At 34.9% G+C, this 14,410-nt stretch overlaps 3 protein-coding genes across 3 annotated transcripts in view; 2 read left to right on the top strand and 1 right to left on the bottom strand.

Annotated features, from left to right (window-relative positions):
• Window positions 1-14,410, top strand: part of LOC143470175 (tubulin beta chain-like) — a 74,592-nt gene that overhangs the window by 34,485 nt on the left and 25,697 nt on the right. The gene's annotated exons all lie outside the window — the stretch shown is intronic.
• LOC143470169 (uncharacterized) lies at window positions 1,664-3,156 on the bottom strand. Its single transcript, XM_076968115.1, has one exon. It carries the CDS (start codon window positions 3,102-3,104, stop codon window positions 1,935-1,937), a length of 1,170 nt encoding a protein of 389 aa, XP_076824230.1. The 5' UTR covers window positions 3,105-3,156; the 3' UTR covers window positions 1,664-1,934.
• On the top strand, window positions 8,443-11,932 carry LOC143470170 (uncharacterized). Its single transcript, XM_076968116.1, has one exon. It carries the CDS (start codon window positions 10,206-10,208, stop codon window positions 11,100-11,102), a length of 897 nt encoding a protein of 298 aa, XP_076824231.1. The 5' UTR covers window positions 8,443-10,205; the 3' UTR covers window positions 11,103-11,932.

Here is a 14,410-nt window from a genome sequence, read left to right as displayed (position 1 = left end):
TACAAATGTGCTTCAGCAAAGAATGTATTGAATGCATTGAAGGAATCTGTAGAGCGAAACTTAGATGTCTTAAAGATAACTTTTCGAAGCTTGTTATGTTATTTGTTGAAAATGAAATCATTTCAAACAACTGAAAAAACAATGTGACGCCCAATATGCCCACATCGCCAGGCATTTTATCCATATAAAACTTTTTAAGCTTTAATCATGCAAGATCAGTTGTTTTGCTTACTTCTTGTATAGATTTTCTGGTAATAGAGATGTTGAATCGTTGCAGGTTTCGTGGACAACAAGAGATTCATTTAAAACTTATTCAGTAACTTATATATCGTCTATATCGGCATCTGTCTGCAGTCGCATAAACTTATTGTACACAGCAAGTACACTGAGAATATAAACAGAAACTAACAAGCTCAAAACGGAGAGGAGTTTTTCATTTCTCATTAAAATATATTCAGGTTGAATTGCAAAACGTCGTTAGTTTTGAGTGGGCCATAAAAGCGGTAGAAAACGTACCTGCCATTAATAGTATTACATTAATACCGTAATAATAGACAGTAAAGCACTAATTTTACGCCTTGGCATGACCCGGCCGGGAATCGCATGCGATACGAAAGGTCTGTATAATTATCCACTGCATAGCCCAATCCAAATATACTATATTATTGTTAATGAAATATATTGGTAATAGCGGACCCATCACTTCCCATTCATACAGTAACACATTTATGCTTTGGTCGACTAGTTTGATATTTGAGAATGAGCTGAGAAAAAAATTAAGAACTATCACCATATCTGAACATTAAACAACAGAAAGCGATTACACATAGTAAAAATCCAAAACCGAAAGTAAGGAAATGAATATAAGGAAATATAATAAATGAGGGAACCCAAAAAATAAATGAAAAATGGTTTAAACAATTTTTGCTTAAATGTACGGATTATTTCACTTGACACCGTTTTTAATCTGTTTATTAGTTTGACTTATTTTGTTGTTATTTTGTGGCCAACGTGCTTGTCCCTAGAGGGCAGCAGAGTACCTTACAAGCTGTGCGAAAAAAGTGTATTTCAATGGATAACCTCAATCTCGATAAATCATTATAACGTGTTGATGTGTTATAACTTATAAGTATTCTTAATGCCCTTTTCGTTGATAGTGATTTCGTGTTTCGCGGAACGGCGTGATAATTGCCGAGCGTATGGTGAGATTCAGACTGGTCATTCTAAACTTGACGGATGAGAGACAGTAGTTGTTTTATATTTTGTCTGAGAAATACGTATTTTAATGAAATCTTTGCTAATGTTATTTGGTTTATGTTGTGCTGCCTTCCAATATATAAAATATCCGGACAGTTTGTGCATCCGGACACCATAATTGCAGCCATAATAGAGCGAGTCAGGTTGTTGCAGCAACCGTTATCTCTACATTCTAGAACCTGGCAATAGCTGACAAACTTTTCTGTCACACAACCGTACATGTTTTGATCTTTGCTCGCTCTTCAGCAAATAAAAGATAGCAAGTAATAAACAAAAATCTTACGCAAGTTTATGGCAGGTTCAACAGATCCATGAATGTGACTTTATTATGAAGAACAGGTTTAATACAAACATGAATAACATGATATAATGTTATATTAAAATAACGTTACTATTGACAGAGGTATAGCAACGATAGTCATCAAGCAAACTCCAAAAATAGTTTGAAACTCTGTTATAAAAAGCATGCGTTCGTAAAGTTTATTTATTGTAGACAAAAATGGTTGCAATTATTTGAGGGGTTGGCTGAAGTTAGACAAGAATGGAATTTGACAGAAAATAACCTATTTTTGAAAATAGTACGTTTCTTGTTCCTAATCATCTGTTCACTATTTATCGCTATTCATTTTTGCAGGTGTTTGTCTATCTATATCATATCATACGGCTATAGTATACAATTATTCGTTTGCTTTTTTAAGCGAGTGTTTACTTTTAATATGTTGTTTCAAAGGACTTGATTGAACAAATGACTTACCACATGTTTTACAAACATATGGTCGCTCACCCGTGTGTGTTCTGATGTGAGCCTTCATACTATGCCGTAGAGCAGCCTTGTAATCGCAATACGGACAACTGTAAGGACGCTCGCCAGTATGGATTCGAACATGAGCCGTTAAATTACTGGGAGTCCTAAAACTCTTCTCGCAAAATTGACAAGAATAATTTTTTTCACCGGTGTGTATGGCAAGATGCCTTTGTAGGTGAGGCAATAAGCGAAATGATTGTGAACAAATTTCACAAGTGTGAGGCTTCAAGTCCGTGTGAGTTTTTTCATGAGTTCGTAGAGTGCTTGATCGAGCAAAACGCTTCTCACAAACTTTACAAGAATGAGGTCGTTCACCTGTGTGAGTTTTCATATGACATTTCACAGTATGTCTTGCAGCAAATTTTTTGTCACAAATTTCACATGAATATAGTTTTTCACCTGTATGAACCAACATATGACATTTCAGTTGTGTGCTTCCAAAAAATGCTTTATCACAAAGCTTGCATTTAATTGAACGATCGTGTTCGAGCGAATGACTTTTCATGTGCTCTTTCACCCTGTAGGACGAAGTAAACAGTTTTTCACAAATTTTACAGGAATGCGATTTTTCGTTTGAGTGAGTTCTAATGTGGCATTTCAAATGTCTTTTCAGCGTAAATGATTTTTCACAAACTTGACAAGTAAATGGCCTCTCTTCAGAATGACATTTCAAATGATCTTGCAAGCCACCTGATTGAGTGAATGATTTCCCACACTGATCACATTTGAATGGTTTTTCCCCGGTATGGATTCGAACATGGAACTTATAGTTACCCAACGTGATATCCTTATCACAAAATTTACACTTGCAAAGGCCGTCCTTGAAATGTGATCGAAAATGTTGATTCAATGCATGTTTTGATTCACTTGTTTTGTTGCAAATCAGACACTGAAATGGTTTTTTCCGTGAATTATTTTGATCTTCATTTACGAACCTTTTTGATATTTTTTTATCATTTTCAATTATGACGTCGCTTTCTTGAAGGTCTTCATAAACTGAGGAAAAATTTTTACTTGTTTTTGGGAGATGTGCTTTCTCCATTTCTTTGGTTTAAGTCGTATTTCACAATTTTACAACACGAAAATTACAGCTAGTTTGCTGTGGTTGTGAAAAGTAAAGTTTAAGCACAAACGTGTTAGCTGTAATTACAGTAATAATAAGCAGTAAAACACGTACTTCTGCTGCAATACCTAAACCTCCCATGTAAACCTTTATCTGTTTCTTTACTTTATGGACTATTTCTAAGATTACCTGTCACAGAACTTTGTCATGATTGTGTAGTAAAAAAGTTTACAACATGCCTGAACATGTTATGCGTCGGTGATATTAAAGAAAAATAGTTTAGGTTATGATCTAAATATCTAGAGATTTATCTATAAGTCTATAGATTTCATATCAAACATTAAACAGTGGTTGTTCCAAAACTAACCACAAACATTCGAGCTTTATCTTCAGTCCAGTTGCATGCGTATTGGAGCATGTTGCTAAAATAGATAGAGGGGGATAGAGTAGGAGATAGGGTTTGCAAAAAGTTGATTATAGCTCTTAAAGGTTTTAATGGGTTTAAAGTTAGATGAAAAGGTAGATTTAGGTTAGGTGTAGGACGTAGGTTACTATGTTATAACACTTAAGTTAGGTTAACAAGAAACTATGAAAAATAGCTTTGAACGCACGATAATTTTTTTCGGTAAAACAATGACAAGCTTATATATATTCTGTTGGGTTCTAACCTAATCCAGTTTGACTCGAATATAAGCTAGCACCTTTCAGAAAGGATTGCCAGTGTAAAAAGAAAAGTGTGAAAAGTAGACAGTATACTGAATATCTGCATTGAGTCTCAAATACTTTTCCCACAATTCCCGATCAATAACGCAACTTATAACTGGTGGCCAGATAAACTACTGCAGACTAGTAAAGGTTACATAAAAGCGATGACCTTCCACTGAGCATTTGAACGTAGCAACATGACTAGCCTTAATAAAACTTGATTAACGTTGAAGATACCCTTTTTGACTTGTGATGGTATCTCTGCAGAGGAACCTTGTCTTAACTTAAGGTACCTGTTGATTTATAAAGTTGCGTGCGGTTAGAACACTCTAATCTTTTGTTAGCTCAAAGTTTCAATATTACAACAGTAATAGTTTACAAGAAAGGATTTTTGTTGTATTTGCTGAACAGTTTCTCTATATTACAAATAACCAACAAGAAAAGTAATACTACTGCTAATAAGATGTCTGATACACGAACTGCAATCAACATGACTAGCTTAGACTGCTCGTCTTTTGATTTCGCTGATTCAAGCAGTGAACGAATTCTATCTCGATGTTCCACTCGACTAAATCTGCGCGCTGGTAGAAATGCGAGCTAATATAACGTGAATGCATGGGAGTTAAAAATGTTCGACAAAAAAGGCGCTGCAAATCGTGGCAGCTGTAGCAATATTTTGCCAATGAACGATACATGTAGTTAAAGCTGACACATAGATAAATAATAATTACTATTTATCTATGTGTCAGTATAATCAGTGTATCAGTAAAAAGTCATATAATCAGTATAAAGTTAAGAAGCGGGCAATTCCAATAAAGATTTCTTTTCATCACAGATGCTGGAAAACAGAGCAAGTTTCCAAATATCAAACTACAGTTGAAGTGTTTATCAACAAACAAGTTCATAAACTTCAATTAATAACTGGAAAACACTTTTCAAAGAAATGATGTAATGGTATTAAAAATACCACCAAGGCCGCTACATCTGCACTTAATTTACTTGTTAAATATCTGACTTTATTTTGCATGCGTTTAGACTACTCTAACCATTTTTCGGCCGAAAGTTTTTAATATTACAACAGGAATAGTTTACAAAAAAAATTGTTTATTAAAGGAACTGTACACTTTCTCTCAGTAACACGATTAACCTAAAACATAAGCAATACTGCCGCTTATAAGATGCCTTTGAAGTTGCAGTCGTCATGTCTAGCTTAGATAACTCATCTGTGGATTTTTATGATTCACTCAGATAATTCTGCTTGCTGGTAGAAGTGTGAGCTTATACAGTATATAACGTTAAGGTGAATGGGAGTAAAAATGTTCGACATAAAAAACGCTGCAAGCTGTGGCCGTGCAACGAGAAAAAAAAACAATGTTTGGACAATGGGAGGTAACGTAGTACGATCGTACAACTCTCTGTATCTCTCCGTCTGTCGTTTTCTCGTGTAGAAGTTCGAGCTTGTAAAATGTGGAGCGATGTAAGCGGAAATATCTGACAAAAAAACACGAACATTTCAGAACGTGTGAACGAGAAAAACAAAGCGTTGGCAATGGGGATTACATTCAGTTAAAACTGGCGCGTTTTGAAACAACCTGGTAACGTAAAAAAAGGAGTTTTCACACGAAGTTATTCAGAGCAAGTTTCCAAATATCAAACGACAATTGAAGTGTTATCAAAAAACAAACTTCAATCAATAGCTGGAAAACACTTTTCCGAGACTGATGTGATGGTATTAAAAATGCCACCCAGGCCGCTACAACTGAATAGCTAAATCTTACACATTGAGACATGGATAAATAATAATTGATCGGTGTTAGGTTAAAAAGCGGGCATTTCCAATAAAGAATTCTTATCAGCACAGATGCTGGAAAACAACCTGGTAACGTACTAAAAGGAGCGTTCACACAAAGTTATTTATAGCATGTTTCCATATAGCCTATATCAATCGAAAGTTCAAGTCTTTATTAAAAAACGTTTTCATAAACTTCAATCAATAACTAGGAAACACTTTTGCAAGAAATGATGTACTGCTATTAGAAAATACCACCCTGGCCGCTGCAACTTGAACCCAACATTCTAGATTTGCAATACATAAGCTGATTCAATCTTCATTTCTGTGACATTAATAACGCAAAGTGTATTATCGAAATGTTTCTAGATCTGACGACCATAGAGTATAATCTTCTAAGTTTACACTAATTATTAAATGCATTTAACACACTATAATTACTGTAGTTGAAGGGAATGTAGACGCATAAGTTTCGTTATGACATTATTATGCTTTTATTTCATTCGTACTTTGTATCTTTTAGTAGGCTTTTTGTCTAACTATTCTGCCCTGTTTTGGCCACAGAATCGGGATTCCGGTCCCTACGATGGTGTTTCTTTTTTGTGGTTTTCCTTTAATATTCATTTGTTATACATTTAACAAATTCATTACCATTTTAATTTTACAGTGTCACTTCATATATCTATTTCGGCTATTAATATGCGTGTTTTTAATGTTGGGGAACATATGTCCTCTACATTTACAAAAGTGTAGTTGTTTTGTTTTTTTTGTGTTATTTTGACCTTAAATTGGTTAAACTTAAGAATTATTTTTGGGTTTGGTGGCAATGCTAACTTAACATCCTATAGCAAAATTTTATTATTGCTATTTTGCATGTTTTAAGCCCTTGGGCTTTGTCACTTTGTTTGGCTTGTTAATTGTTCGTCAGCATGCTAAATTGTTGTGTTGTAACTACACCGGTTAGTATCGTAACGTTCGCTCCGCACTGTTAATGACGAAAAATAAACAACACAGTACAACACAATACAATACAATAATTTGCGATTCCTATTTATCATTACGTCACGCGCTGTGCCTTGTGTTATTGCATAAGCTGAAAATTTCTCCCCTTCCTGTTTTCTTTATAGCTTGTTTCAGTAATTCGCATGAGTAAAATGCGCTCGCAATTTAATCATCTGTTCAGTATTGAATCTGAAGTTAACTCTAGCAATGTAGTCATGTGCAATGAATTTATTACCAGATTCTCTTTCCTCTGCACTTTTACGTCATGTTATTAAGTCATATGATGTATTATTGGTATGAATGACGTACTTGAACAAACTGACTAAGTTCCAGTACCAGGTTTCACAGACTTCAGTATATTTTCTCCGATCATTCCCAGCAAATTTGTACCAAATGTATCGATGTATTGTCATTATCAGCATCGTGTAACATGTGAGAAATGCTTACCGAATGTATTGCAGTAGCACTTGTGTATACTTGTACATATTGATTAATGTTTTCATTCGACTTACATTCTAGTAAGTTCCAATCAAGTTTATTGTAATCAACGTTGCAATTATCAAGTCTTCTAGAAGCAAAACTTATTGATAAAGGCAATGCTTCAAGAGTGCTAGAATGCTGTCTGAAATAGGTTACGTAACGCAACTATCGGTAAATTAAAACCACAACTTGTGAAAAGACATTTACGACCAAAGCATTTAGACTCCAGAGAAAGCTCAGTCAAACGAGCGAATTCCAACGGCTCATGTGCGCTTTCAGCGGATTAAACTCAGCATATTTCGGCATTGTGTTACAGCTTAATACAAAAGTGAGAGTAATTAATACTGTTACATATGTTGTATACTGTGTGAAGTTCACTAAGTAATGTGTTAAATAGCTTAATTGACAACATTGATGTCAAGCAAGTAATGTAAGCTATTTACGTATTTCAATCTTTCTTAAGTTCATCATACTCGAAAGAAGTAAAAAATTAAATACAAAACTTTGTAAAACAAATCGCACTCGTTTTACCTTTATATCGTAAGTAACTTATTACGGTATTGTAAATGTTTGGTGATGTTGTAACTGGACTTGCACCGCATGTTTCGGAATACCTGACCTCGCCGCCAGATTGAAATGTGCAGCACGTGATTGATCGTCAATTCTGGGCCATGGTGTCTTGTCCAGTGGTTCACAACATGAATTGGAAGAGCAAGATATCGCAAGGGGCGTTTTAAGTCATTTTCAAAACAAAGCGACTATTTTACTATTATTTTGCTATTATTATTAAGGTTAGGTTAACAAGAAACTGTGAAAATTAGTTTTGAAAGCACGGCTTTTTCAAGTGAAATAGTGACCTTTTCAAGAACGGAGGACGGGAACGGGTTTGCCCTTGTCTATAAAAATTATTTCTCACAATTATCAAACTTAGTAGGCAGTAATTTAATGTGTGATGAAGAAATGTGTCCAACCTTGTACTTTCTATACAGCATGATTTTAGATGTCAGGGTCCAACACTCTCAAATCTTTTTACAAACTTTCAGTTGCTTTTTTCGTACATCGAGTTGTTTTCTGCGAAAACTTTTAAAACAGTTTATTTTTTGATTGGTGACGTTAATAAATATATTTTGTCCGACTAGAAACAGCGAGCCAGCACGTACTATACACCGTTCATTCCGTCGATTTCATTTTCTAGAAGAATGAATTTGAGAAGGAAATTTATGAACAGCCGTGTGGAAACTGATCGCCTTTACTAACAACAACAGGAAATAAGTCATGATGGTATGAAGCTGGGCGCGATGCAGAGAGCATGGCATGAACACTACTAAGGGATTCGCCAAGCTAGCCTGCTGTAAGAATTGTTGACGTGGTTAGCGATGCTTATGCCTTGTGGTTGTGGTTGTGGATAATACAAGCACAACTATTGGAGTTAGGTAATTTCAGTTAGGAATTGGTTGATGTCAATGTGCATTATGCCATACCTCTGTATGTCATAATGTTATGAGAGTTGTTATTTCACCGAACGTACATCACGCAGCACGTTGTCAAAGCAGGTTAAAGCAGAGGTGACGAACTTACTTACTGTCGCGGGCTACTTTGTCAGTTACGGCTGAATAAGCGAGTCCCAACTTTTTTCAATTTTGCATAATAATTAGCATTCAAAAGCAACCGCTTTATTTCGCAGGTTTTTAGCTGCTCCGGCGCCTGCAAAAATAAACATCGGTGAGTTTGCAATATCTTAAAATCGTATTAAAAATATTCCTGTGCAACATCGAACATCAGTGTAAGGACTGACCACGTTTAGGAGGCTAGATTCATCTCTCCAATAGTTCTATTGGTAGCAAACAAATGTTTGCAGTGCATCTTTATTAGGCCTGTGTATCTATTATGTTCAACAGTTTCCTATACAAGGGGACAACTCAAGTATCCAACTGTTTCAAGTCGTTAGTGTTAATTGTGCGATCATTCACCGTAAGCAGTTTCGTAAACTTTTAGAGTTAGCTTTGGTATAGCTACTGTAATGACTGAAGCGTTTGTCAGGTTATTGGATTCACGACTTATACTGTAAATGTGTAGGTAGGCAGTAATCTGCGTAGATTATTATGCTTGTTTAAATAATGTAAGAAAGGTATTAGAGCTGATTTATATAGTTTAAATTTCTAAATATTCTTAAAATTCCAAAGCTATTGCGACAGCCTGTTTCACAAACCATTTTTGACTTGCAACACAATGTGACGAGGGAACACTACTGTACTTCGATGTTCAACGTGACGTAAATATGAAACAGAAAATCGTTATTGTAGATCTTTGTATTTGCCTTCTCAATTTTCTTTTTTGCTTCATATGTGAATTCTCTAAGACAGATATTGAGTTGTAAGCATTAATTTATGAAAAATTCTACATTGCATGCTTACTTATAAGCTGGTAAACATAACCAGTGAAGTGGATAAAATCTCCTTCGTGTTTAGGAAACGAATTGTTTCTCTTGAGCGAGTTAAACAAGTTCTATGTTACACATCCCAAACAAGCATTCATAAACTGCTGATGGAGTGGTTTAAAATGTTTGGAAATCTTTAAAATTTTCGGAGCTTTCTGTTATTGAACATAAGGCCTTTATATAAAATACGTATATTTGATGGCAAAAACAGCTGTTTGTACAAGTATATTAGTGATGTAAGCAAAGCAAGTTCTATTGTTTGCTATAAACACTAGCTAAGCTGTTTAGACTGCCACTATTTCACCCGTAAAAATCGTGCATTTAAAGCTCTTTTACAAAGTTACTTGTTAACTTAATATTAATGTTATAACATAGTAACCTAAGCCGTACCTAAATCTAACTTCTGAATGAATCTTGTGCTGATGTAAAGAAACAATTGGAGAAAGCATACACAACGGAATCAAAGACAAATAGTCTAGGAGTTCTAAAAAAAAGAGACGAAAAGCATTTGGCTATAGGCCAACCTTACAACAATTTACATCGCCATTCCCACAAATCAGTCACTCTTTTATGTTTTTGCTTTGTCTTTGTGTCTAACATTACAGCAAATTAGTCATAAGATACTCATTGTTCTGAATATTTGGCAGAATATAGTTAAGTTAAAACAATGGAAATGGATTCTTCAGATCAGAAACAAAAAGCCAAAACCTTTTCTTCCCTTGATGAAGTCCTTCAAGAAAGTGAAGTCATATTTAATGAAGATCAAGTATCACAAGTAACATCAAATCAAATTGAAAGTCAAAATGGAAGAAATTTAAAGGAAAAACCATTTCAGTGTCTAATTTGCAACAAAACAAGTGAATCAAAACATGCATTGAATAAACATTTTCAATCACATTTCAAGGACGGCCTTTGCAATTGTAAATTTTGTGACAAAGATATCAAGCTGACTTACTATAAGCTCCATGTTCGAATACATACCGGGGAAAAACCATTCAAATGTGAGCAATGTGGGAAATCATTCACTCGATCATGTGGTTTGCAAATTCATTTGAAATGTCATTCTGAAGAGAAGCCATATACTTGTCGAGTTTGTGACAAACCATTTAAGTTCAAAGAAAGTTTGAAGTATCACATTAGCACTCACTCAAATAATAAAAAGCATCCCTGTGAGATTTGTGGAAAGCTGTTTGGTTCATCAGCTTCGGTGAAAAATCATATGAGAAGTCATATGCTTGTCCGTTTATATAAGTGTAAGCTTTGTGATAAAACTTTTAAACAACCTGTCCAATTCAAAACTCATATGCTCGTTCATTTTGGTGAAAAACCATATTCATGTGAAATTTGTGGCAAAAAGTTTGCTGCAAGAAGTTATATGACAAGTCATATGAAAACTCACACAGGTGAACGACCTCATTCTTGTAAAGTTTGTGGGAAAAGTTTTGCTTGGCTGAGCTCTCTACGAAGTCATGAAAAAAATCACACGGATTTGAAACCTCAGACTTCTGAAACTTGCTCAAAATCATTTCGCCTATATAATGAGTCACCAACAAATGCATCTTAACATACACACCGGGGATAAAAATTATTCTTGTCAATTTTGCGAGAAGCGGTTCAGCACTCGCCGCCAAGTAACAATACATATTCGAACGCATACTGGCGAGCGTCCTTATAGTTGTCCGTATTGCGATTACAAGGCTGCTGCTGATAATCATATGAAAGTTCACATCAGAAAGCATACTAGCGAGCGTCCTTACAGTTGTCCGTATTGCGATTACAAGGCTTCTATTAGTCATAATATCAAAACTCACATCAGAACACACACGGGTGAGCGTCCTTACAGTTGTCCGTATTGCGATTACAAGTCGGCTTATAGTTGTCATATGAAATCTCACATCAGATCACACACGGGTGAGCGACCTTATGTTTGTAAAGAATGTGGCAAGTCATTCGTGCAGTGGAATGCTTTAAAACAGCATATGGCAAAGAAACATCAACTGCAATTGTAACAGAACTTTCATTAATTTTGAAAGGAATTAATCAAGTTTTATAAGAATACTTGCTTTTTGTTTGTATTGATGCACCAGGCCAAAGTCTTTGTTGTATACATGTAGCTATAGCGGTGATTCTTATTGTATATGTTTTAATTAAGTTTGTGCTATCATTTTCTGTTTGGCGAAAAGTAAAATTTTCAAATTTAAACTTTCTAAATAAACTTTTTTTGTGTTTGAAACGTCGCTGGTTTTTGGTCATAACACCGTTAGTTTCTGAGCAAATTATACGCAATTTAAATCAATACAAGTTGTGGTTTAGGCGTCGAATGAAAATCGTTTTGTTTGTGTCGGATTTGCTTTAACAACTTCGTATTAAAATATATTCCTGTGCAACATCGAACATCAGTGCAAGGACTTAACACATTTAGGAGGCTAGATTCATCTCTCTACCCAAAACCCTGAAGAGACAGCCTGGAAAATACGCTATGGATTGAAAAGAGACGCGTGTGACTACAGTAGCGGAGTAGCCGGTATAACTTCAACTTTTTAGTCGGTAGTTTGTTGCTTTTTCGTTGCGTTGTTAATAGCGGATCCATCACTTCCCACGCATACAGTAACACATTTAGACTTTGGTCGACTAGTGTGATATTTGACAACGAGCTAAGAAACAAATTAAGAACTATCACCATCAACAGGCAACAAAAAGCGATTACACATAGTAAAAATCCAAAACCGTAAGTAAGGAAATGAATATAAGGAAATATAATAACTAAGGGAACCCAAAAAATAAATGAAAAATGGTTAAACAACTTTTGTTTATATGTACGGATTATTTCACTTGACACCGTTGCCACTATTTCACCCGATTATTCATACCATTTCTCCAACTTAACCTATAGTTAACTATGGACTGCATGAACTACTTTTGGTGAATCAGTCACTCTCTTATGATTTTGCTTTGTCTTTGTTTCTAACCATTAGAGCAAATTAGTCATAATATACGCAGTATTCTGAATATTTGACAGAATATAGTTAAGTTAAAATAATGGAAATGGATTCTTCATATCAAAAACAAAAAACGAAAACTTTGTCTTCCCTTGATAAAGTCCTTCAAGCAAGTGAAGTCATATTCAATGAAGATCAAGTATCTCAAGTAACATCAAATAGTATTGAAAGTCAAAATGAAAGCCATTTAAAGAAGAAACCATTTCAGTGTCTGATTTGCAACAAAACAAGTGAATCAAAACATGCACTGAATAAACATTTTCGATCACATTTCAAGGACGGCCTTTGCAAGTGTAAATTTTGTGATAAAGAAATCACGTTGAGTAACTATAAGCTCCATGTTCGAATACATACCGGGGAAAAACCATTCAAATGTGGGCAATGTCGAAAATCATTCACTCAATCAAGTGGTTTGCAAAATCATTTGAAATGTCATTCTGAAGAGAAGCCATTTACTTGTCAAGTGTGTGAAAAGTGAAAAATCATTTAAGTTCAAACAAAGTTTGAATATACGCATCTAGTTCTATTGCGGCATGTGATGCAAGACTTCGCAAATTTGGAAACCAAATATTCAATTAATGATGTCAAATAATGTTGTCTACAAACGAGCTACAGCAAATAAGTTCCAGCAAAAGCATGCAAACAACCATTTATGAAATTTTCATAGAAATTTTGGGATTTCTATTGCAGAGCCTTGTAGAGCAAAACTTAACTCGTCTTAAAGATAACTCGCCGAAGCTCGTTGTATCAATTGTTGAAAATGAAAATATTTTAAAGCACTGAAAAAAATGTGACCCTTAACATACCCATATCACCAGGCTTTTTAACTATAAAAAATATTTAAGTGTACCTCATGCAACATCAGTAGTTTTGCTTACTTCTTGGTTTGATTTTTTGGTAGTAGAGATGCCGAATCGACGCTGGTTTCGTGGACAATAAGTTGGACAACCAGTACAAATATAACAAAGGCATGCTACTTTAGGCTTATATAACGAAACATTTTCCTGCTTTACACTTTAGTACGCTTTAATTAGACATCTTAATCTTTATTTATCTGTCAAAGTAAATCTTGTTATTATATTTTATCGAAAAACTTTAGTCATCCTTATCGTCTCTGTTATTGAATCGTAATAAGATTCGGTATAATCGTCATAATTAATTAATAAGTTTGTAACTATAATTTACTTGTAATTATGTATTTCATAAGCAATTTGACATATTCAAATACAGTTGCCACAACACGCCAAATACTTATGCGGCCACTGGCGTGTGAATGTGGCCGGTGTGATAAACTGATAACACTATTGTGACGGGTAATGGAATTTGCGTAATACTGGTTCTATTCATTTGATAACTTATCCGTTGTTATTATCATAAATGATTGTTTAATGGTAGAATCGGAGACGTTCAGACGCAGTTATAATAATACACTAAACTAAATGTATGTCTGCAACGGTGCCGTGTGACTTCGTATAACATTGACGTGTATAGAAGCTTATGGCTTGAGATCTTACATAACATTGATTTTCTAAAATAAATGGCGTATGTCGTTATGGTGTAAGATTGTGGTTATCACCGTATTTATTCGAATATAAACCTCACAAAAACACCGAACAGATTAATAAATAATAAGACAGTATCGGGACAAAAGCGAAGCCAAAAATTATTATCGCTTTTGAAGATAAAGTGTTACGTTGTTTCCTGCTCGGTTTGACGTGCCTTTGCATTTTCTGCCTTCGGCCAGAAGCACTGATAAATAATAATTGTGTGTTGTCTGTTGTCGAACGTGTCATTCTACCGACGCCTGTACTGCTGTGTAGACGTGCCCATATTTTGACCTTTTCAAATACAATCCTCTAGTTAACTGCAGGTC

The sequence above is a fragment of the Clavelina lepadiformis genome, chromosome 9 (assembly GCF_947623445.1).
Source record: "Clavelina lepadiformis chromosome 9, kaClaLepa1.1, whole genome shotgun sequence".
NCBI classification, from domain to species: Eukaryota; Metazoa; Chordata; class Ascidiacea; order Aplousobranchia; family Clavelinidae; genus Clavelina; species Clavelina lepadiformis.
Note: the sequence above shows the minus strand (reverse complement) of the source record. Positions and strands in the feature narration are given on the sequence as shown.